The sequence below is a fragment of the Xiphophorus hellerii genome, chromosome 5 (genome assembly GCF_003331165.1).
Source record: "Xiphophorus hellerii strain 12219 chromosome 5, Xiphophorus_hellerii-4.1, whole genome shotgun sequence".
NCBI classification, from domain to species: Eukaryota; Metazoa; Chordata; class Actinopteri; order Cyprinodontiformes; family Poeciliidae; genus Xiphophorus; species Xiphophorus hellerii.
Window position 1 is genome coordinate 32,361,861 of NC_045676.1, and position 23,383 is coordinate 32,385,243.

At 38.4% G+C, this 23,383-nt stretch overlaps 1 protein-coding gene across 1 annotated transcript in view; it reads left to right on the plus strand.

The window, feature by feature from the left end:
- The first annotated feature begins 560 nt into the window (after positions 1-560).
- The window catches only part of grin2ab (glutamate receptor, ionotropic, N-methyl D-aspartate 2A, b), a 152,647-nt gene continuing 129,824 nt past the window's right edge, over positions 561-23,383 (plus strand). Inside the window, exons 1-2 of the mRNA XM_032562573.1 lie at positions 561-730; positions 1,599-1,817. Of these exons, the coding sequence (XP_032418464.1) occupies positions 713-730; positions 1,599-1,817 (237 nt within the window). The 5' untranslated portion in view covers positions 561-712. The remainder of the gene's footprint in view (positions 731-1,598; positions 1,818-23,383) is intronic.

A 23,383-nucleotide genomic window follows, 5' to 3' on the forward strand; every position in this document is an offset into this window, starting at 1 on the left:
TCTGTCGCGCAAGCAGAGAAGCCTACAATATAAAATAAAAAAATAAGTCGACCCGTTTTAAACTTGTTTTAAATTGTTAGGCGAGCTTAGCTCTGAGGGAAAAGCAGGGAGAAAGAGAGGGAGAGCGGAGGCAAGAGTGAAAGGAGAGAGGGAGAGAGTGCGCGTGGATTGTTTTCTCTTCTTCATTCTCCCTCTCTCTGTGTGTTTTGATGTTATTTGTGACGGAATCCCCCCTTCAGTCTCTAAGAATCCGGAGAGAGGCGCAAGAAGAAGGAGGAGGAAACGGAGGAGGACAGGAGAGGAGAGGAGGTGGAGGAGGAGGCGCGCGCGGACCTGTCCACGAGCCCTCTCACTGCGGAACGCGCGGGGCTGCCGCTGGAGATCCCAAAAAAAACAAGCGCTGTTCTGGGGTCTGACTGACAGCCGCGCGTCAAACGGCTTCGGCTAAATGGACCGCTTCTGACGCCTCAGCCGGAAAGGAAAGGCTTTCACTACCTTACCGGAGGAGGGGAGTGAGAGAGGTGGCGGCAGCGGCGGAGGGGGGTGGGGGGTGGCAGGTCTTCAGAACCAGACAGGTGGATTTAGCAGTTTTATGGTGCCCTTCTGGACGGAGAAGAAATGGATGGATTAATCTGACGAGGGAGACGTGTGTTATTCCCACCCGAATGGAGTAACAGGCTGCAATGTCATCTCCACCTGGCCGCCTGGAGAGATGTGTCACGGGAATGGGGTGAGAAGATTTGAGTTTTCTTTTATTATTATTATTATTATTATTATTATTAATAATAATAATAACCTTATTAGTTATTAACTCCTGTCTTTGAATGTTTGGCGACTGCTTTGCCCCGGCGGTTTCCATTTAGCCTAATTTCTTTTGCCTTCCCTCTCAAAGTGGAGCATAGCGGCAGGTTCGCTCCGTCGTTCGTCCGAGTCCTCGACACACAACCTGCTGCATGCCCTACATAGAAGGAGAGGAGCGTGAGGGGAATATTCACTGAGGAGCCACAGGCTGTTTTTCCACTCTCATTTTTACACACTCACACACACCCCCACACGCGCGCACAAGCACCCCAGCGCACCCCAACACACACCCACACACACACACACACCCTCTCTCTCTCCCCGTGTGTGTTTCTCGCGGGTAGAAACATTGCTCCCCTCTAACGTGTCGCTCACCATTCCACCTTTAAATGTAAACGTTTTCGTCACTCGAGCCGCGCGTTTCATCCAGTAATCTCCCCCTAGAAAGAGCCGCACACATCAATAAATATATAGGCACATGTGCGCAGAAACGCTCCGATATGCGCACCCGATGTGAGCTTTTTAGGCTGCAAACCAAACAGCTTGAGTCATGAGGAATGTGTGGGAATGACTCGATGCAATCGACTGGCCTTCCTTAGATTGACAACTTTTCACCAACTGGCATTAGAAATTTAATGGGATTTAGCTCATCTCTATGTTTTATCTTGTAAAATGCCTAGAGAGGAGATGAAATTGGCCTTATATAAAAAGTGGATTGAAAAAAAAAAGCTCAGATCAACAAGTCTTCCCAAAGCTGCAGCTTTCATAAATATTTGGTCTCCTCTTGATTTTTCCAGACCAAGTTTCAACACTTTTCATCTGGTTTCACTGATGCCGTGAGAAGAAACCAAAATGCCAGCAAACCTACAGGTCTCCGCGGCCGCCTGCGCGGGCCCTCGCACTACGGGAGCACAACCCAGCAGCAACATTCCACGCTCGGACTCCGAAGAAGAAGGTGTAAAACGTCCACAGCTCCGACCCTGCAGCAGCTGCCACGCTTCTTTGTGACACCGAAGGTAAAGAAACAACTGCTGAAAAAAAAATCGTCTCCTTTGCTCGTCGGTAAGGGGCGCTGTGGCACCACATTATGTCCCTTTCATCAACCAGCCTTTTGCTACTGCTGAGGATGAAAAAGCCGTGTAATGAATTCATATCTCAAATTGCAGTTTTCAGGCTTTTGAATGCAGTCACGTTGTGGAAACACAATTTCTTGCGTTGTCCCCCGTTTTCTTTTTACATGCCAGGTCTAAGACACAAAGCTTTCTGAAGGCTTTACACACACACACACACACCCCCCCGCACACACACGCACACTCCCCTCCCCACACACACACATGCACGCATTCATGCACACAGATGTTGCATGTGAGAAGGTTCCAACACTTGAATCTGTCAAGACGATATATACAGGTTGGCCATGAATCCCATAAATCTCCATCAGACTTATCCCGACTGCAAATAAATGGCACACATGGTCAGGGCAGCATTCATAGGGAGGCACATATATATCTATCTTAATCATTTAGGGTAAATTACCATTCAACCCACCGTTTCAAAGAGAGCTGAGGGGAGACCGACAATTTGCTCAGCAGTAGCAAATTGTCTGTTATCTTGAATTGTGGGGATGTTACCAAAGGAGATCAGTTCTGTAAATATTTCTGGCTGTGACGTCATTGCACCTCTAAAACCTCAACTGTGTTTTCATAAGTCAGGCCTACTTTTTGCCTGTTCACTTTCTGCTTGTTGTTATCACTCCACAGAGCATTGCTGCGCTCTGCTATTAAGCAGCCGCTGAAACACATCTTAGAAGGAAGGAACATTTTCAGTGATGTCATGCATACTGTATAGTGCCAGGCTCTTTTTTTTCGTGGCTTCCCCATGACGTAGTCTTGAAGCAATATGTCGAGAAGCATCTCACTGAGCTGTTCACTGAGGCAGGGCCGCTGTTGGTAGAGCAGGTAGATTCCCTTGGAGCCAGAACGGTTTGTCACTATTGTCATTTGTAAAGCTGGGTTTCCCAGTTTTAAATGGGAGTCTGTATCTTGTTACACAAGATTTGAAAATATATATATATTTATTACTGACACTAGATCAGTACAGATGGTATATGGTATAAAATTGAAAAAAAAAAAAAAACAAAAAACAAAAACATCTAAGCAGATTTGTTGTAAAATCGTGTTTAAAGGGCATCTGCATGTAGGAATAGAGAGAGAGCTCTTGCAGAAAACAGGCTGTAAAAGTCAAGCATTTGTGCCACTCTGGTTTTTGTGTTTGGGATTTTAATACTGTGTAAGAACATTTATAGAGTCTGAGTCCAGAATTAGCCTAAAATCTACATATGCCTGCAATGTAGGTTCAGAGAGCAGTCATGCAGAAGCGCTCTTGAAAAATGCATGAGGGAGTTTTTAACTCTTTCAAACAATTAACTTTAGTTGCAAGATGCCGAAACATTAAGGCTCACTGTCATTTTGCAGTGGCACAAAAAGTATTCAAACCCCATTGAACTGTTTTCCATTTTGTCAAATTAGAAGGACAAACCTCAACACATTCTATTAGGATTTTTTTGTGATAGTACAGTTAACAAAAATAATGGTTAAAGAAAGTAGAGAATAGTTTAATTTACTGTATCACTTTGCAAATCAAAATCTAAAAGACTATAGCTTACACTACGTCCTCCACAAATCCCCATTTTACTTTAGATTTGAACTTTGACAGGGCCATTCTAACAGATGATAAGTCTGAATAATTTTAACCATCCTGTTTTTGCTCTGGCTGTATTTTTTTGGGTCAGTGTTCTTCTGAAAGATGAAATTCCTCTAGTCTCAAGTCATTTCCAGCCTCTAAGTGTTTTTTTTTCTAGAACTGCATGGTATGTAGATCTATTCATGTTTCCATCAACTCAGACCAGCTTCACACAGTGGGGACGCTATGCTGGGACAGGGACGCTGCGTCTGTTTATATGTGATGATGCATAAAAAAATTCTAAAAAGAAATTTAACAATGACTTTTTTCTCAACACATGGTATGTAGTTAAAAGCATTTGATCTGAGTAGGAGAATGAAGACAAAATAGAAACATGGGGCTTCACTTATAATATTCTGAAAAAGTCCCACAGACATTTACAAATGTGTAGGTGTGAATTCATGTATCCAGGAGAGAAATATCCTGGTCACCAGTGTGGTGGATACAGAAAATGTAATTCTTCTGCCTCTTTTCTCTTTTTGACTTTACTTAATAATACGTGCCGGTTATATTCAAAACATGGACTATAGTTTTTATCCATCTCTCCCAAACCAGGAAATCTCTCTGAAAATAAGAGTGACCTTTAGCTGAGAAAAAAAAAACAATTTGCCAATATGGAAAGCAACACATTGTACAAATAGGATTCCCAAGGGTGAATTATGCCATCACTACATTAAGAGTTCCCTACACCTTTCTGTATTTGCAGTTACTGATATTTATAAAAGCTACAGTGATTAATCCCCTTTTTTATTTTATTCTTCATATAGAAAGAACAAATGTTTTAAAACTGAGAACAATCATCTTTAATTCTCTCACACAGCCTAAACTTGTCATCATTAAGTGAAGTGGTTATTTTGCCACAATCAACTAAACACAATCAGCAACTCTTTGTTTTGTTGCTGCACATAATCCTGATGCAAACACACCAGTCAAGAAAACTTGGTTTGGTGTTGCCCTCATTTGCTTATTCCTTTACCGCTGGATGAATGTAAAAACTGATGTCACGCAGCGCCTTTCTTTGTACTTACAACAGCAGGTCAAATGCCACTCGAGAAGATGAAAATGAGGGTTCACATTTTCCTTTCCCCTGCAATTACCCATAAAAAGCACTGAGTGACATATTATAATGAGTAGTCTGACCCCCGCTAATCTTCTGTATAGCGATGTGTGATGTTGCAGTTTTAGACAGAAATTAATAATGTAAAAGCCTCTTATAAACGTGTGCTATTTAATCATTTAATCAAAACACAGTTGGTGGTCTCATTTAATGACTTAGTGAGCCCTGGTGATATTAAGTGGGGTTTGACTAACGCAGTTTTTTTTAAACAGATCATTTTATAATGAAGATGACCATTGAGGATATGTTCCAGGATGCAGTAGAATAGCTTCAAGCCTCGAGACATTATTAGTGCTTGATACTCTTAGTAAATTGAAAATTCCTTGCAGAACAGACAGGTTGGCCTTGTTCAGTTTCTAAGCAAGAAGATAAAGTCTGAGCCTGTCTGTGAGAAGTTCAAACACACTGATGAATTTATTTATTTATTTATTTATTTATTTCAGATAGGCAAAAAGTAAAAACAGAAAAAAATAAAACAAATAATCATGACATACAATTTTACCTAATTTGTTCAAAAATGAGCAGGTAGAAGATACAAGATCTTATGATTTCCTGCCTGTCTCATATTCATCAACCTACAAGCATTTAAATCTCTTAACACTGAGGAATGTCAGATAAATGTTTGGCTTTTAATGATACATTTCAACTGTTCTTTTTAGGGGGACTTGAGTAGGTGGGAAACTACTTCCAAAACAATAACTGGGTCCTCAAGATTCTGGCCTAAACCTGGCTGGAGATTTGACCATTCTTCTTGGTGGAACTGGCAGAGCTCCATTCAGCTGGTTAGTGTCTGGCAGATGCCCCGCTTTTAAACATAGACCCCACATTGCTTTTGGGTTGAGGTCAGGGCCATTCCAGAAGCTTGGTGTTAATTTGTATTGTCCAGTCCAAAAATTATTTAATGTGTATTAGATATCACTTTTTTGAGGAAACATCCAGTTTGATCCAAGTTCCAACCAAGAAGTTCTTCGTTTGCAGTGTAGTTGAAGAATTTCAAGATAATCCCCTCTTTTCATTATTCTGTCTACAACCGGTCATTTACTGTATGTCCTTGGGCAAGACACTTCACCCACCTTGCTTGCTGGTGGTCAGATGGGTTGATGGCGTGTTATGGCTGCCTTGCTCCTGTCAGACTGCCGCAGGGCAGCTGTGGTAGCAATCTGTAGATTGCTATCAGCAATAGGGCTGTGACAATTCCTCAAATGATTCGAGTACCTCGACTATTAAAATTCCTTGAGGCAAATGATCTATCTTGAAACTTTGTTAAATTGTTTTACTGTTTAGAGCACCATGTTCCAGGAGGTTTATGTTGCGCAACGTTCTCACTTCCGCCTGTGAGTTGTTGATGAGTGCTAAGTGCTAACAACATAATGTCCAATTTTCAAGTTGGGTCTGTGGCATCCGAGGGGATTTCATTGACTGATGATAATGTCCAGGTTTTTATTGTTTTTTAGGTGACCAATAGACATCCTTAAAATTATTGGCGCGATGCATGAAATACAACAGCCTTTCTCCTCATGGCTGGTTCAGACCGCATGGCGGGTGTATTTATACAGGTGGAGTGGAGACTGATGAAGAAGTAGATGGAACACAGCATCCATCCATCCATCCATCCATTCATTTTCTAGCACCCTTGTCCCTAGTGGGGTCGGGAGGGTTGCTGGTGCCTATCTCCAGCTAGCGTTCAGGGTGAGAGGCGGGGTCACCCTGGACAGGTCGCCAGTCTGTCGCAGTGGAACACAGCATACTATACTGTTTTATAACTAGGATCAATTGGAATGTATGTACAATTGAATTTAAATTATTTTTTTGCAAACTGTCTTGAGATGACATTTGTTGTGAACTGGTGCTACATAAATACACCAATTAACTGAATTGAATCAAATATGAATTGAGTAAATATCCAGAAATATGTGAAAAGGTTGTTCAGGGCTGAAAAAAGTGTGGCTGAGATTAGAGCTGCACAATATTAGAAAACCTTGTGATGGCAATAATATTAGTAAATATTGCGATGACAGTATCAAGGTTATAGTGTGTTTTCATCACTCTGTGACCTTTAGCATTTTTGGCAATGTCATTTGTGTCTGGTGTGAGCATCTGCTGTCACAAGACTTTGTCCAACAGGTTAAATATTACACTGGCATAAAATAAAAGTTCAGAACACTTTGAATATAATAGCCAACAATTATTGCACACCAAGCTGTCCTTCGTGATATGAATACTACGCACACTGATTTTGCGACAACTATATATTCATGACATATACAAATCTATGAAATACCTTCATGGGGTTGGATGTATATATTTTAGGACCTATTTAAAAATTTGACATAATGTGGATTAGAGGAAATTGGCAATAGATCGAAACTTGCAAGCAATAGTTGTTTTTAAAATTTCTCTAAGTTGCTCACTGCATAATTATCACACCCTGAAAAACAGTGGCTTCAAATAGATCCTTAAAGGCACATAATTAACATGACAGTACTGTCCTTAGTGAGTTTTTTTTGTTTTTGTTTTTTACTTTTTGCTGGTACTGCATATCGGAACACGACACCATGACTATGAGCCTAAATTATACCATTGAGCTCTATTTATTTAGTTTTTTAGTGTAAGAAAATGTATAAAATAATGATCATGGTTTATTCAGCAGCATTTGTGAGTGCAGTTTGCTCTGCCCCTGACTGTTACTGCTTTGACCTGCATTTCTCTTTATGATTAAATTATAATATCCAGCACAGTGCTTTCTTGAATTTTTAATGGTTCTAAAGTCTTTTGATTGGCTTTAGATTTTAAAGAAGTGCACACACCCTCACAGCCTTTATGGAAAAAGATTTAAGTAATCGAACTGGAGTAAATCTAAAAAAAATGGATTTTTACTCCTGATAAATGATATACTTGCTGCTCAGGTCAGGATTTAGATTTGAGCATAAATCAGCACATAGGCTTGGAGTGAGTCTGAAAATTATCAGTGTTTTTGACGATCCAAAGAGTGATACCTACTAATACTGAAAATCAGGATAATCTTCATCCTGCTTGACTGGTGGTTTCATGGTGGATTTAGATACACGACAAGCTTAATAGGCCTGTAACCAAGAAACTGCCTTCTATGCATCTTGAGCATAAATTTGCATTTTGTATTTTTATTTTCAAAAACGTATTTGTCATAGCAGTTTCAACCCCACTGGCTCCGGTGCAGACGTAAGCATCAGCTGCAGGGTTTAAATTATCCCATAATTCCTTACATTTTTATAAATGTATTTAAATTAATGGCATCTTATTATACTACATTAACTATGTAGAAGATTTAAGATACAATATTTCATACCTTTCTCATCTTGGTCACATAAATCTTTTGCTTGAAAGAGCACCATAATTGATAATGTTGTTTGGTTCTATGGACAGCAGTGATAAAAGGTAAAGGCAGGTTTCTGACTTTTATTGACCTGTATTGACAAAAAGTCAGGCTTGAAAAAACATGTGAAGGTCTCAGTGATTTCATATTGACCTGAATGCAGCAGCTGTAGTTTTGCCGTTTAAAAAAATTACATTAGATTGAATATGTAAATATTTCAAAAGGTAAAACAACATAATGATTATCACTTGTGATGATGAACACGAATGTTTTTGATTTGTATTGTATTGTATTGATTTGGTGCCTTTAAATATTCATTGGAGCTGTTCTTTTGCCAGGGCATAATGATTTTATGACAAACAACGTCAATGAATTAAAAAAAACAAGATCGGATTGCAGGAAGTAATCCACACAGGTTCAAATAAGTGTCTCTTATAAACCATTACAACTAGAAACTAGTGATCCGGCTTGAAATCTGGGTGTAGTGATGGACTCAGACCTGAACCTTCAGAGACACTTAAGACAATTAATAGTCTGAAGAACATTTCAGGATGAAAGGACTAATGTCTCAGCAAGAACTAGAGAAACTCACATGTTTATCTTTAGTCACATTGATTACTACAATACCATTTTCACAGGTCTGCCTAACAAATCTGCTGGTCCTGGTCTGCTTTGCACCCAGGATCAGAACCAATAATGGAGACGCTGCATTCAGCTTCTATGCACCACAAATCTGGAACAAACCTCCAGAAAATTGCAAAGATGCTGAAAAATAAAAAAACACATTGAGATTAAACCTTCTTTTTCAAGGGAGTCCTGGTCCAAGAGGCAGCAACAAATATAAATAACATAAAATTGTCAATCAAAGCTAAAAACCCACCTGTTTAGAGTTCAGGAGGTTAGATGTGGAGATCTACTTAGAAATGAATGTACCATTTTACCATAGAAACACATTGATGTGACTGCTGAAGTCCAGTGATCCTTACTGTGGAACGACTTTGAGACTTTTTTTGGTTTTGGCAAAACACAATGAGCCATGTAGTGCTAGACTTGTTTTGATTGCAAAACTACCCAGAATGACCTAGGCTATCGTCCACTTCCAGTCTCCAGTGCACTTTGCTTTCACAAATGCATTTGATCCGCACCAAGGTTCACTTACATTGAGAATTTTAGGCATCCATCCAGGCGTTTTAGACATCTTTGGTCCGCATCAGAGTTCGATTGTACATTCACACCTCACAGAACAAACTTGAATGCAGCCTTAATCAATGTTAATGCTAAATAGACTTCACTCTGGACAGTGACACTGGTGTTTCTACAGCTTCCAGTTCATTGTACGATTTACCCTTTTGTGGTTTCTTGGTTGTCAGAACAGCTGGAGGTAGGCACCAGCACCCCACCCTAGCGAAATGGGATAAGGGAGTAGGAAAATGGATGGATGGATAGATGGATGGATGGATGGATGGATGGATGGATGTAACATTCAGTTTTTGCTTCAAGTAAGAGTGACAGTTTGTAAAAGGCTTGAATAACTTGTTCTTAAAAATTGTTTATTAGAACTGAAAATTCTGGAATCCTTCCTTGATCTTCTTGGTGGATTTGTATTGTATTGGTCAACTCAGTTAATATATGCAGATTGTAACTAGTCCATCAAATGTTCTAATAGAATATGTGCACCATATTCTCATTAAACATTGTTGAACTTTCATGTTTTACAATTATTCCACCGTTTATAACAATCCCACACCCATATAACAGTAATGCTCCTCCATGTAAACAACTTAATGGAGGTGCATAAATTATTCCCCCTACAGAATACATGAATGCTTTATTACTGCTATTGTGTCAATGCTCACAACTTTAGAGTCATTGTAGAAGGAAACAATTTCTTATTAGGAAGTCTAGCAGACCAGGAACAACAGACACATTTATTTCGATAGATGTATCTCCATCCACTTAATGAAGTAGGTCCAGCTTGCAGCCATTTTAATAATTGTTTTGGACTGCAGTTGCTCCCTGGTGAAATATTTCACATTTGTTAAAGTCACTTTTGCCTGACTGAAAACGCATTTTGGTATAATCGGAATTATTTCATAAAATCCCCTACTCCTTGTCACTGGAATGAGGTTAATTGAGCTACAAAGGCTGAAGTTAACCAGGAGTTTTGAAGGAGAGGAGTCAAAAATGGCTGTCACTTAACAGATTTTAGCTGGATGGAACAGCAGAGCTTGGTGAGAATTTTGTTTCGGTGTCTCAGCTTTTATATTTGGAGAAATGAAAAAAAAAGATCTATCTAAGATGTATATTTGGATTATTGATTGAAAATGCAAAGTCATTACTGAGAGTCAATATATACTGTATTAAAATGAAATGCACACAAATATTTTTTCTTTTGATGTCACTTTCATCTATTCTGAGCTTCCAGTTTTCAAGATGATGGAGCTTTCATTTTGGATTGTAACTCCCCTGCTGGGTCTGTTTGAATAACATGGTTGTGAATTAGCTTGATTAGTATTAAACACAACATGTGGTATTCAGGGAGAGCATATTTCCAGCAATATAAGGTACTTTTTCTGCTACCTTTTATGAAGCCTTTATCACTTTGCCAGAGAAAAAAGGTTTACAGGGTGCCTTAATGTATCCAAACACACACACACACACCCACACACACCCACACACACATATATATATATATGTAAATTGTTTAGATATATAAAAACACATGATCACAGCATGATTGTGTTTCATGATCATGCTGTGAGGAAATGTATTTTGTCTTTCTTTTCATTGTATATACATTTGTTCCCGTTTGTGCTAGTTGAATGTTGAAGTAAAGATTTAAATTAAACAAGACTCATATGAGTAATCACCAAACAAACCCTGCAATAATTCAATGTTCTCTTTTGTCACTGAAATCATACTTGGTTGTCAGATAGGATTATTGACCAATTGCTTTTTGTTCTGCAATCAGCTGCTTCCTCTGTTGCCTCCATGTGTATACATCTGCTCCTATCAGTTGCATCCTCACTGTTTGTTGCATCCACAAGTCTTTTTGTGGCATCTACCTATTCCATATATATATATATATATATATATAATTTTAAGGGAGACCTGGCAATGTTAGGCAGCAACATAATCTCAATGGTGACTACCTGGTTAACTCAAAGTTAAATAAATAATTGAAAACAAATATCTCTATACAGAAACACAATGACTTAATGGAATGAACGTTTGCATCAAATCCTGCTTTTTCTTCCCAGAGTTATGACTGGAACTTGTAGTTAGCTGCATTACTATCCAATCAGATTTCAGTATTTGTGTGTTGCTAGGAGTCCAATCTGCCCAGGGCCTTCTGAATCGGTACCGCAGGCCTATGCTAACTAAACAATATAAATATACATCACCAGCAATCTGTGCTGCTCATATATGAATTGATTTTTATTTTATACAGAATAACTGATGAAGATGGAGAACTGTGAAGAGGTCTCAAGAATAATAAAAACATTCATTTTCAAGATGGACTTTTTCTGAACAAAAAGACATCGTAGAGACCAGGGAGTTTCAGCCATGAGTGGTACCACTTACAGCCTCTGAGACCATTTCAAATTATGTGGTTGGCATTTCCCAAAAATACAACAAAGAACAGGCCATAAAAAATTACTCTATGATTTAGTTGAAGTTTCCCTCTGTAAAGAGAGGAGGATAGATTCTATATCTAAAGAAATAGCCAGCTACTGAGTGTGTATCATGTGCTTTAATATTTCTTTTTTTGGCACAGGTGGCTGTAGTGTAGAGGTTCAAAGTTCAAAGTTGTTCTAAGTGGATTTCTCGTTTTAATAACAATATATAATATATATATAGTTTTCACTCTCAATATGTGAAAAAACGCTCATAATTACTTGTTTGGCCAATTGATAAACAGTGCTTATATATCGGCCTCTCACTCGCTCCCCTCCTTCCTCTGTCTGTCTGTGATTGTCATAAACATCCTGTTGCAGTACAATGGCGATCATATAAAAAAATATATCACAAGGTCTTAGCTATCTTCTCTGTGTTTATTTGGATACAGTATAGTTAGTTAGGATTGATGTGGTCACTCACCAAGGATTTAAATATCCGGTCACATTTAGTTCGAGTGAAATCTCAATAACTCAGAATGATTTTGTGTGTTTAGCGTAATGAACATGTTTTCTATAGCCCACAGACCTATCCTAGCTTTTTCTAGGAAGAGTAATAGTTGATCTTCACATTAATAGAGTGCGCTAACATTCTGACTTTGACAGTCCTAATTTCAATGCCTATTCTATTTGACATTAAGACAAGAATGTAAATTTTTGTTCTGTTCTCCTGTAATGCTTGAGTATTTTAGTTTAAGATTTGCCTCCTTTATTTTTTCAAAGTATGATGTTTCATCACATTCAACTTTTAAAAATAATTTTTTATATGAAAAATAATTGTCCTCATGTCAATTAATTGTAACAAGGAACACTAAAGACTGACAAAAGAAGGGATTTGTTTTATATCATGATATACTGTATATCAATATTGACTAAGAGAAATTTTATTGAGATAGGATTTTTTTGCCATATCTCCCAGCCATACTATGTTTTCTTCTTATCCTCCAGTTTCCAAATGTGTGCATCCTTTCTAAACTCTTATGGCTTTGGAGTTTCCCTCCTTAAATATAGTTCTAAATATTCACATAACTACATAATTACATGCCTTGAAAGATAAAATTCACTCACGCATTACTTTGCATAAACACATTTGTTCCATGCAGAAAATTGTTGCTACTTTGCACAATTGCACACAAGAAATTTGCAGCCACAAGCTGTTTAAATCTTTTTATGTACTGTTCATGACAGTTTAGAATCCAATTTTATCTATGAACTATAATTATTACTTGCAAACAGTCAGAATTTATAGATCAATATTGTTTTAGGCATCAGCTTCATGAGAAATCACAAATTCAGTTTCAGTTATTTCCTGTCACAGAAGACAAGTTATTTGTTTCAGTATGTCTCATTCTGGGAAAATACACAAGCATGCGTCTTCTTTTTCTGATTATGTTGGCTCCTCAAACATACATCATGCAGTCTATGGAACTCACTGCAATCAGTTGCCTCAATCTTTAGAGTAAATTAATGAAGAAAAACCACTAATCTAATATAACCTACAAAAAACATCTCACTTGAAATCTTCCTCTACTGAATTTGATCTTGCATGAGGTTGTGGAAAATATAATTTGCTGAAGAAGTTCATTGCGACATAACTAGCATAAATGATCTGAGACTCGGCATAAATGATTTGAGATAATCCTAGGCTAACATTCAAACATATGCATATTTTTTTTATAGTCATGTTTGATAAATGAAGGCCACTCAGTCTCAAATAGCATATGTTAGCAGAAAGAACTGCAATCAGATCCAGCTCGTCAAAAAAAAAAAAAACTTGACAGTGTGTTCACTTCACAAAATAAATATTTCACAAAATAAATACCCAGGCGAACTTAGCACTTATCAAATGTGACAGCTTTTTGCTAACATAGACATAGACATAACATGCTACATTCTTCCCCTTTTTCTGCTAAATACATTTGTCTTTTTTGAACAGTTTAGTTGAGAATCTTCAAACTTAGAGTACCAATAATGTATTCTAAAAGCTAAACCCAGTGCAGTATCCTCATTTACGGTTTGCAAAGCATTCACAGTGCAGTGGCGACATAGTCTTCTGTTACTGTTGAACCTGTACTCTGTTTACTCTGTTATGGCTAAATGGGTAATTAGTTTTTGCTAAATGTGCCTTATATAACAATGTTAAGCTTTGCTGCAAAACACCTGTGCCACTTTAGTGGCAGTAACATTTCCTGGGTTCAGTGTGACAACCACAATAAATTAGTTATAAGGTTACACTGTAAAGGGCAAATAGCTACATTTTTGCAATGCTTCATAAACCTATCATTGTGTTTAGGCTTGTAGCTTTGTATAGTTACATTTATATCTTGTCTGAAACTGTACAAAAAAGTGAAAGAAAATAAGTGAGCATCATTCAGATTCGGTTGAGAAAGCAGCAAAATCTTACTGCTAAGAAATGATATTTCCAACACTAAACTCAATTACACTGTAAAACATTTGAAGGTCGTTTAACTTGAAAATGTAAGTCCACCTGCTGCCTTGAAAATGCAATTTAAGTCAACAATAAAATTCTTTTAGAAAATGAAAGTTCATGAAGTTGATTTAACAAAAAGAGACAAGTTGTCTAAAATAGTCTTTTAAGTTATTAATCTTGAATTATGATTTTTAACTTAATGCTGCAATTTAAACCAAATAATTATTTCACAATATGCAAGAAAAACTGCCCTCAGCTAAAGAGCACACATTTCTCCATTAATTTTACTCACATAATGAAGTTAAAATAACTACTTATCAGTTGGATTAAAATAAACATTTGCTTTAATGACACACAAGACTCAGATCAATGTAACACACTTCCATCTCACTCACTTTGCAACACAGGATGGAAAAATATGCCGCTAAGCACTCTGGGAAATAGTGTCCACTCCTGTCTTTTTCTCCTTTAAGTTTTTTTTAAGTGCTAACCTAAAAACTCTAGTTTATTCAACTCTTAGAGGTTTGACAAAATTAATAAAAAGTAAACACAACTTAATACTGCAAGTTTATCTTTCACAGACTCACACATTTAGGTACAAAATCTAAAACTTGCTAAATTTATTTGACTTAAAGAGTAAAAGATAGTAGACACAACTAAATGCGGCTCATTTAGTGGTGTCTACTAAATACAGAGTAGTTTCAGTTGAGGTCAATTCAGTTCAGTTAATATTCTAAAATGCATTAATAATCTCAAATAAAAATTGCTAAAAAGTGGTGAAAATGAAAAAACAAAAATCAAGAGTAAATTTGACTTCTTGAATGACAGACTTGTGTTGTTATTTATTAAATAAATAGGAGGATTTCTGTTGTCTGAAGCTTTGGCTTTCAGACTTGTCTGAATATGGTTCCAAAATTCTGGCAATGTTCAAATTGACATATTTTTTTCTTTAGTTTCTGACCAGCATTGTTTCTCTGGTGAGTATTGTGTAAAATATAACAGCAGTGAATGGAAGAAGCTGGAAGCCTTACTTTTCACGTGAAATAATGAGTTAGTGTTTTATTTGTGAGGGTTCTGCTGCATAACAGTATGGTAGCTTCCAAAACATTATTCTAAGGATGCTATCTATCACTCCACTAAAACTTGGTAGGTCTTTACGCATTTAGTTTTTTAAAATAATAATTAAAATAATATCAATGCTGCATACAGAATGTTATCAGGGGAAAGGAGGTTAACACCTCTCATAAGCACTGTAATCACACCATACTTGTGTCTGGAATCTGAGTGTTGAGCTCCTGCTCAATCTATGGATATGAGCTGTGGGATGAACTTTCCTAAGATTCGAGTTGTTCTTTTTCTGAAACCCAGGAAGCCAATTTTTCCAAGGAGGAAACCATTTTTAGTGGATGGGCACTTCTCCAGTCTTGTCACCTGTTTACATTCAGAGACCTAAACTGCATTTTCTACATAGATGATCTTCATGGCAAAGATGTTCTGTACATGATTTTTTATGCAGCCATAAAATCATTGGACATATCCTCAAAAATATAAATACTTTCAAGAATACAATGTGTTTTCTGTTGACCAAGGCAGATTTACAGACAGTGCCACTATGTGTGCTTTGATGTGTTAGAAGTGTGACTCAGAGTCATATTTTCATGCCACAAAAGTACGTTTTAAAATTATGGTAAACTTTGAAATGAGTCGTGCTGGAATGGGGATATGTCCAGGGTGTACCCTGCCTCTTGTCTAATGGTTGCTAAAAAATGTGAAAGTGTCACATCAAGAACAGAACTTTTGCTGGGGAAATTAGGAAGAGAAAAAGTCACAGTACTGAGACAGTGAAACAGCCTCATCTCTGCAACCTATCAGGCTTTCTTTTAAATGATCACTAATATTATGTTCCTAAACACAGGGTATTATTTCTTTCCAAAACAAATTCTGAGCGGTTTAAATCTTATAAAGGCAACTTTTTGCCTTTATAAGATTTGGATATAATCTTCCATTTTTTTCACCATTAATACCTCCAACAATAACATGTTTATGCTGTTTTCTCATACTCCCACAACTTCAGGCTGTTTTTGCCAAATTGCTTTAAAATGTGAATCTTCTAAGACATCCATCTTAAAAATACTTAAAGAATAATCCCAAACCCCAGCACGACTAAGCTTTTGATGACACAGAAGTTGAATCTATGCAGATATGTGCAAGGAAACTCTTTGCTTTTTGTTTGTTCTTTATTTGAGGCACAAGCATCATTTAAAGCAAAATAGTAGCAGCTGAAAAAAATGACAAAACATTGAAACATGGCAATGCTTTAATAACACAGCTTAATTGTATTAACAGTATAATAAAATCAGAGTTCTGTCAGATTCACTCTTTCCTTTTTACATGGGTTACGTCATTACATTGTTTAATTTATACATTCTCACTGTCTAGCTCAGGGGTGGGCAATCCTGGTCCTCGAGGGCCGGTGTCCTGCTACTCTTAGATGTCTCCCTGGTCCAACACACTTGAATCCAATAGCTGAATCACCTCCTAAGTGCAGTCAAGTTCTCCAGAGTCCTGCTAATGACCTCATTATTTGACTCAGGTGTGTTGAAGTAGAGATGCATCTAAAAGTTGCAGGAGACCGGCCCTCGAGGCCTGGAGTTGCCCACCCCTGGTCTAGCTTTAGGTCACTTTGTTAAAAAATATATCAAATTTCAATGCTTTGTAGGTTGAAATAGATTCTTCTATTAAACAAACTCAGCAAAAAAAAATAATGCTTTTTTTTATTGCGATGAAATAAATTCTTAAATGGATAGTTCAGTTTTTTAAAAGTGTATTACATGCGAGGATCGGACTGATCCGGTTCTTTTACCTTTTGCTTCCCCGCTGTCTGACAGTGACATCTGCCGCGCTCCTCCTGAGCGCCACCTTAAGACCGCAGGAGGATAAACCCAATCCAGGTCCAGATAACTGACTTTTTTTGCACCTGGTTTTCCCTTGCGCTCTCAGCCACCCTGCTACCCGCTTGCTCTGTTTTGATGCCGGCCGGTTACATCATCAACAAGTCAACAAGCATTACCGTGGTTAGCCAGTAGAAGATATACCATATAAAAAAATAAAAAAAAAATTCCCTTCTCACCCACCGCGGGTGGTTCTTATCCTCTGAGCTCGGGTCCTCTACCAGAGGCCTGGGAGCTTGAGGGTTCTGCGCAGTATCTTGGCTGTGCCAAGGATTGCACATTTCTGGACTGAGATGTCTGATGTTGTTCCTGGGATCTGTTGTAGCCATTGGTCCAGTTTGGGGGTGACTGCCCCGAGGGCCCCGATGACTACAGGCACCACTGTGGTCTTCACCTTCCAGGCCCTCTCCAGTTCCTCTCTGAGGCCCTGGTATTTCTCTAGTTTCTCGTGCTCCTTTTTCCTGATGTTGCAGTCGCTTGGTATTGCTACATCTATCACAACGGCTTTCCTCTGTTGTTTATCCACTACGACAATGTCTGGTTGGTTCGCCATTACCATTTTGTCTGTCTGGATCTGGAAGTCCCACAGGATCTTAGCTCTGGCGTTCTCCGCCACCTTTGGGGGTGTTTCCCACTTTGATCTCGGGGTTTCCAGTCCATATTCTGCACAGATGTTTCTGTACACTATGCCTGCAACTTGGTTATGTCGTTCCATGTACGCTTTCCCTGCCAGTATCTTGCACCCTGCTGTTATGTGCTGGACTGTCTCAGGGGCCTCCTTGCACAACCTACACCTTGGGTCTTGTCTGGTGTGGTATATCTGGGCCTCTATTGCTCTGGTGTTTAGGGCCTGTTCCTGGGCGGCCAGGATGAGGGCCTCTGTGCTGTCCTTGAGTCCAGCTTTTTCCAGCCATTGGTAGGATTTACTGATATCAGCCACTTGGGTTATTTGCTGGTGGTACATCCCATGTAGGGGCTTGTCCTGCCATGATGGTATCTCTGGCACCTCAACCTCCGTTCCCTGTTGTCTGAGATATTCACTGAGCACATTGTCTGTTGAGGCTTTGTCCCTGATATATTTATGGATCTTAGTTGTTTCGTCCTGGACTGTGGTTCTCACACTCACTAGTCCTCTGCCTCCTTCCTTGCGGCTCGTGTACAGTCTCAGGGTGCTGGATTTGGGATGGAATCCTCCATGCATTGTTAGTAGTTTTCTAGTCTTAATATCAGTGGCTTTTATCTCTTGTTGTTGCGCAACACCCCCCCCCCCCCCCCCCCCCCCTTCTGTCTCTACTGTCTCACTCTCTACTTCCTCTTCTGAGAGGGGAGATGTGCTACCAGCTCTCCTTCTAACGGGTTAATTGAGTTTCCTAAATCTGCCGGGATTTACCCTGTCCAGAACTGAAGTAAACTCTGTTTAAGCTGGTTTCGAGAAACGATTCGCCTGGTTTTCTGACGGCCTACATCCAGGTGTCCCACCCTTCTTCCCCCTGTGAATTAGCCAGACTGAGCAGCCTACAGCCAACTAGTTTCACAGAGCACACCTGTTAACGGTCGCTCGTTCTCTATTTTACAACTTGCATTTGTTATTGAACCAGGTAGGTTTTAGTGACTCGGGCGAGTCCCACGGATGACGTTTTAAATTTGGGCTACCAGCAACCTAAAAACATTTTAAACTTTTCCCTCTCCAGAATCAAACATCACAGCTATTTTACAACCATCAAAGAACCTTAAGGTGACTCATTAACTGAATGTCCACAACATCTTTTAGATTTTCTTTATGCTAAATATTTTATTAGTAAGGCAGTTTTGCAAGGGTCAGTACAGCTTAATTCAGTAGCAGAAATAATCAAATAAGTAAAATCAATCATCTAGTCTATCTTTCCCTACTGCTGATACTGAGCACTAAAAAAAGGGAACCTTTGAGAGAGACGGACGGAGTTTGACGTTTCGAACCCCAGACCTGGCACGACGACGAAGAAGGTGCTGCAGCAGGAGGAAGACGCCGATCGATGAAGGCAGGGATCTCTGTAGGTCTGATGATGAAGAAGGTGCTGCAGCAGGAGGAGGAAGTTGATCGATGAAGGCCAGGATCTCCGCAGGTCTGATGAGCCTCCTCTCCGCATGGATGGTGAGGTCACACAGGACTTGGTGCTGGCAGGAAAAAAGGCACCAGTTCTTCTTCTTTGTCTTTGCCTTTGTCTTTGTCTTCATCTTTGTCTTTGGGGTCTGAACCCAGCCGATGAGAGAAGTGCGATTCGAAGCCACAGGTTGTGGGCCAGACGGGTTGGTCTCCATGGCAGGACAGTCTCCGGCTCTGTGGCCCCGGCTCTTCTTCAGCTGCAGAGTTCTTTGTCCATCTCTTGGCTCGAAGCTGCCCGGAGGATCCAACAAAAGGTTCCTCTTTTGCACCCACCTTATATAGGGTTTATCCACCCTTTTGGTGCGTTTTCATTGGCTGTCTGCTTAGACAGATGACCTCACATCCATCACTGTCCTTCAGACATTATGTCCTGATGTCTGTGCTAATGTCTCAGGGTTGCTCAACCTCCTGTGTCTATTGTCTTTCACCTTTTCTCTAAATAAGGCGTTGATCATCTCTGTTCTCCTGTTAGTTCCCCTTTTTCCCTTAACCGTTCACCTTTCACCTACTATCTACCTACAACATATCAGTGATGTTTAATTGCAGTTACACCTTTTTACACCATTTCAAGTTCAATGTCAAAATCACATTTATATCACATTTATTTTCTTTAGCTTCTCTGATTTAGCATTCATTTATAATTTTATAACCATAACTTATATCACATTTATTTTCTTCAGCTTCTCTGATTTATCATTCATTTATGATTTTATAACCATAACTTATTAATTATACTTATTATAATCCTAATGTGAGTTATTACAGATGTTTTTCTGAAAAGAAACCAAGAATAATCCATGATTCTAATTATTTGATACTAAAGTTACAGTTACTTGTTTTTCTTATAAGTGTTCCCACAAATGTTCGTGTAAATATTATTACAAGTAAACCAATATTAATATAAGTATTTTACTTTGAATCTTATCAAATTACCAAAATGTTTAGATTTAATTCTTTAAACTTTCATGCTTTAAAATAAGAAATAGTCTCAGCTATTTTTATAAATCTGCAGGCTGGAAACTTCCTCTATTTCCAGGAAACCTGCTTTTCCTGTTTAATGACTCTCTCTGTCTGACTATGATTTCTTATGATTAGATAGAAAAAAGTAGAATTAAAGCAAAGTTTGCATGAGACAAAACAACACACACAACCAGATTTATTTTATTGACACTTAAGTCTACTGTTGGGCCTAGATGTCACTTGAGTGATTCATTTTAAAGATAACTTTATTTTTTATTACTGTTAAACTTAAATCTCCAGCATGGGGAAGTGGGATGAGCTTGGATTTTCTTGACACTCTATATATCTATATATCTATATATATATATCTATATATATATAGATATATAGATATATCTATATATATATCTATATATATAGATATATCTATATATCTATATATAAAAAAAAAAAAAAAAAATTCCCTTCTCACCCACCGCGGGTGGTTCTTATCCTCTGAGCTCGGGTCCTCTACCAGAGGCCTGGGAGCTTGAGGGTTCTGCGCAGTATCTTGGCTGTGCCAAGGACTGCACATTTCTGGACTGAGATGTCTGATGTTGTTCCTGGGATCTGTTGTAGCCATTGGTCCAGTTTGAGGGTGACTGCCCCGAGGGCCCCGATGACCACAGGCACCACTGTGGTCTTCACCTTCCAGGCCCTCTCCAGTTCCTCTCTGAGGCCCTGGTATTTCTCTAGTTTCTCGTGCTCCTTTTTCCTGATGTTGCAGTCAAAAAACCCCCCAGATCCAATGAAATCGTTTTATTTTCTTCCATCCTGTTGAAGTTACTCATTTCCTGTGTGCTCTATGTCTGTGCAGTATATATATATATATATATATATATATATATATATATATATATATATATATATCAGTTGACACAGAGTAGTGGGAACTGTACCAGCTGAAATTTAACAAATGTTGCAATTTTGGTCCCAAATTGAACAGAGTCTGTCAGACTATTTGGGGTAAAATACCATGACACTTCACTATACCCTGACTGGAACCATGCCCGCCATGAAACTTGATGGTGGACACATCATTCTGTAGTGATGCTTTAATTAGATGGGACAGGGAAGGTGGTCAGATTTGATGGGACAATGGATTACCCTGTATAAGGGCAACCCTGGAAGGAAGCCTTTTAGAGGTTGTAAAAAACTTAAGACTGGGGCAGAGTCCCACCTTCCACCACCAGGATGACCCTACACATACAGCCAGAGCTGTAAAAGTGGAAGAGGTACTCAAGACACTGAATTTCACTACATTTGTCTCACTTTTTTGTGTTACTTTGCTATTCTTAAACTTAATGTGATGTAAAATAATAGCAAAAATCCATGTATCAAGATTATTTCCCCAGAAATTTGTTGCAAAATATAGTCTTTATACGATGGATCAAATGGGTTAATATACTGTATCTCTTCAGTCCCATCAATAATAGATTGTTCAAGAGAGTGGCATGCTTCTCATGCATGAAAAGGAGAACAAACCCCATTTTTTTAGTTAAAATTTAATTTATTTTATCATTACATCAGATTGTCTAACAAGACTTATCAGCCATTGTCTGAAAGCGCCCTGTGTCATTTTAATGTTTCAGGTCCTTTGAATAATTAAGAGCTAGAAAATTTGCATTATAAATTCTTAAGGAGGGCTCAGTCTCAGTTCAGCATACTGTTTAGTGTTTTTGTACCACGGGTGTGTTTGGTGTTTTTAATCTGTTGGGTTTGCTCCATGTCTAACAAGTTGATTTTAATTAATCAGTTTTATTTTAAAAGCATATTTCATACCCAAAAACTCTGAACTGTAGAAACGAGTCAGATGACAAGATGATAGAGAAAATCCATATTAAATATGGTATACTAAGGGGTAATTTTATGTTAGTCATTAAATTACCTTAGAGGATGTTTTCTTTGATCATAAAATAAAAGCATTTTTTATTTTTTGTTTGGCTCTGCTCAAACTTGTTCTACCGTTTCCCCACAAATTGAGATGATCTACAACATGACTGGAGCAATTTTTGAAAAGTCATCACCTCAGGACTCATCCTTTTCAAAGTCTTGCTCAGTATCTGATGGCTGTGAAGAAAGCAGTGAAGGTTTTCATCAAAGTGTCTGTGTTTAACGTCACTCAAACTGCCAAGTGCAGGTTTACTCGTCATTGTCTTTGTTGTCCAGCTTTGCGGAGCGACCTCAATATCGGATCTTAGACTGTGGAGTTATCTGTGGATCTAAAGAGGGGAAGTACAACTACAACAAATGCATTCATAAACAGATTCTATTTTAAGACAGATAAGCGAACTGGAGCGAGAATAACTAAGCTAAATAATAATAACTTTTTCGACCATGTGCAAATATTTTTTACACTTCGTGATAAAAAATGTACCATTTATGATTTTGAAAAAAATTATTAATTTATTTATTTTTATTTTGAACATGATAGTAGTATAAAATCATGCACAAGAACAAGGAATGGAAAATACATATTTTTGTACCACAGTAATCTAGACATGCTCGAAAAAGAGTAGGAAGAAGTAAGAAACTTATGAACTCCTACCCCGTAAACTCATACAATATTTTCAGATGGGCCCCCATTAATAAAAAAATTTTTTATAAAATAAACAGGTTCATTAATTTTCCATTTTATCTGGGTTTACATCTGTCTAAGTATATACATCCATATATCCATACCCACAAACTCATATGCGTTAGCCTCAATTTACATATACACATTAGTGCTATCTCTCACCCATATTTCTGAACACATGAGTTAGGCAGGCATTCCAAGAAATAACTAATTATTATTTATTATTTTATTAAAACATATTATCACTTGGAAACAGCATGCCTACAGGCACCCGTCTTGGCCTGATCAATGGCACACATTGTACCGGCCTCTTCTCTCCCTTTTGGCCCATGTGGAGATGACCTCCTGTTGCCTTTTCAGGCTATGTCCAAATCATAGAGGTCTAAGTCTCTCTGGAGAGCTCTCAATCTCCCATTCCCAGGTCTGGTTCCATGAGGATGCCCTGGTCCGCTTTCTCCATTCACCAATACACCAATAAAGTTAGCTTTGTTTATCAAGATCTCTGTCATTCTTTGTCTGACAGGTTAATGAGATCAGTTTGCCATGAAAATCCCCATCAAAGCCTAAAGCTCAGGACAACAAAACACTCAGC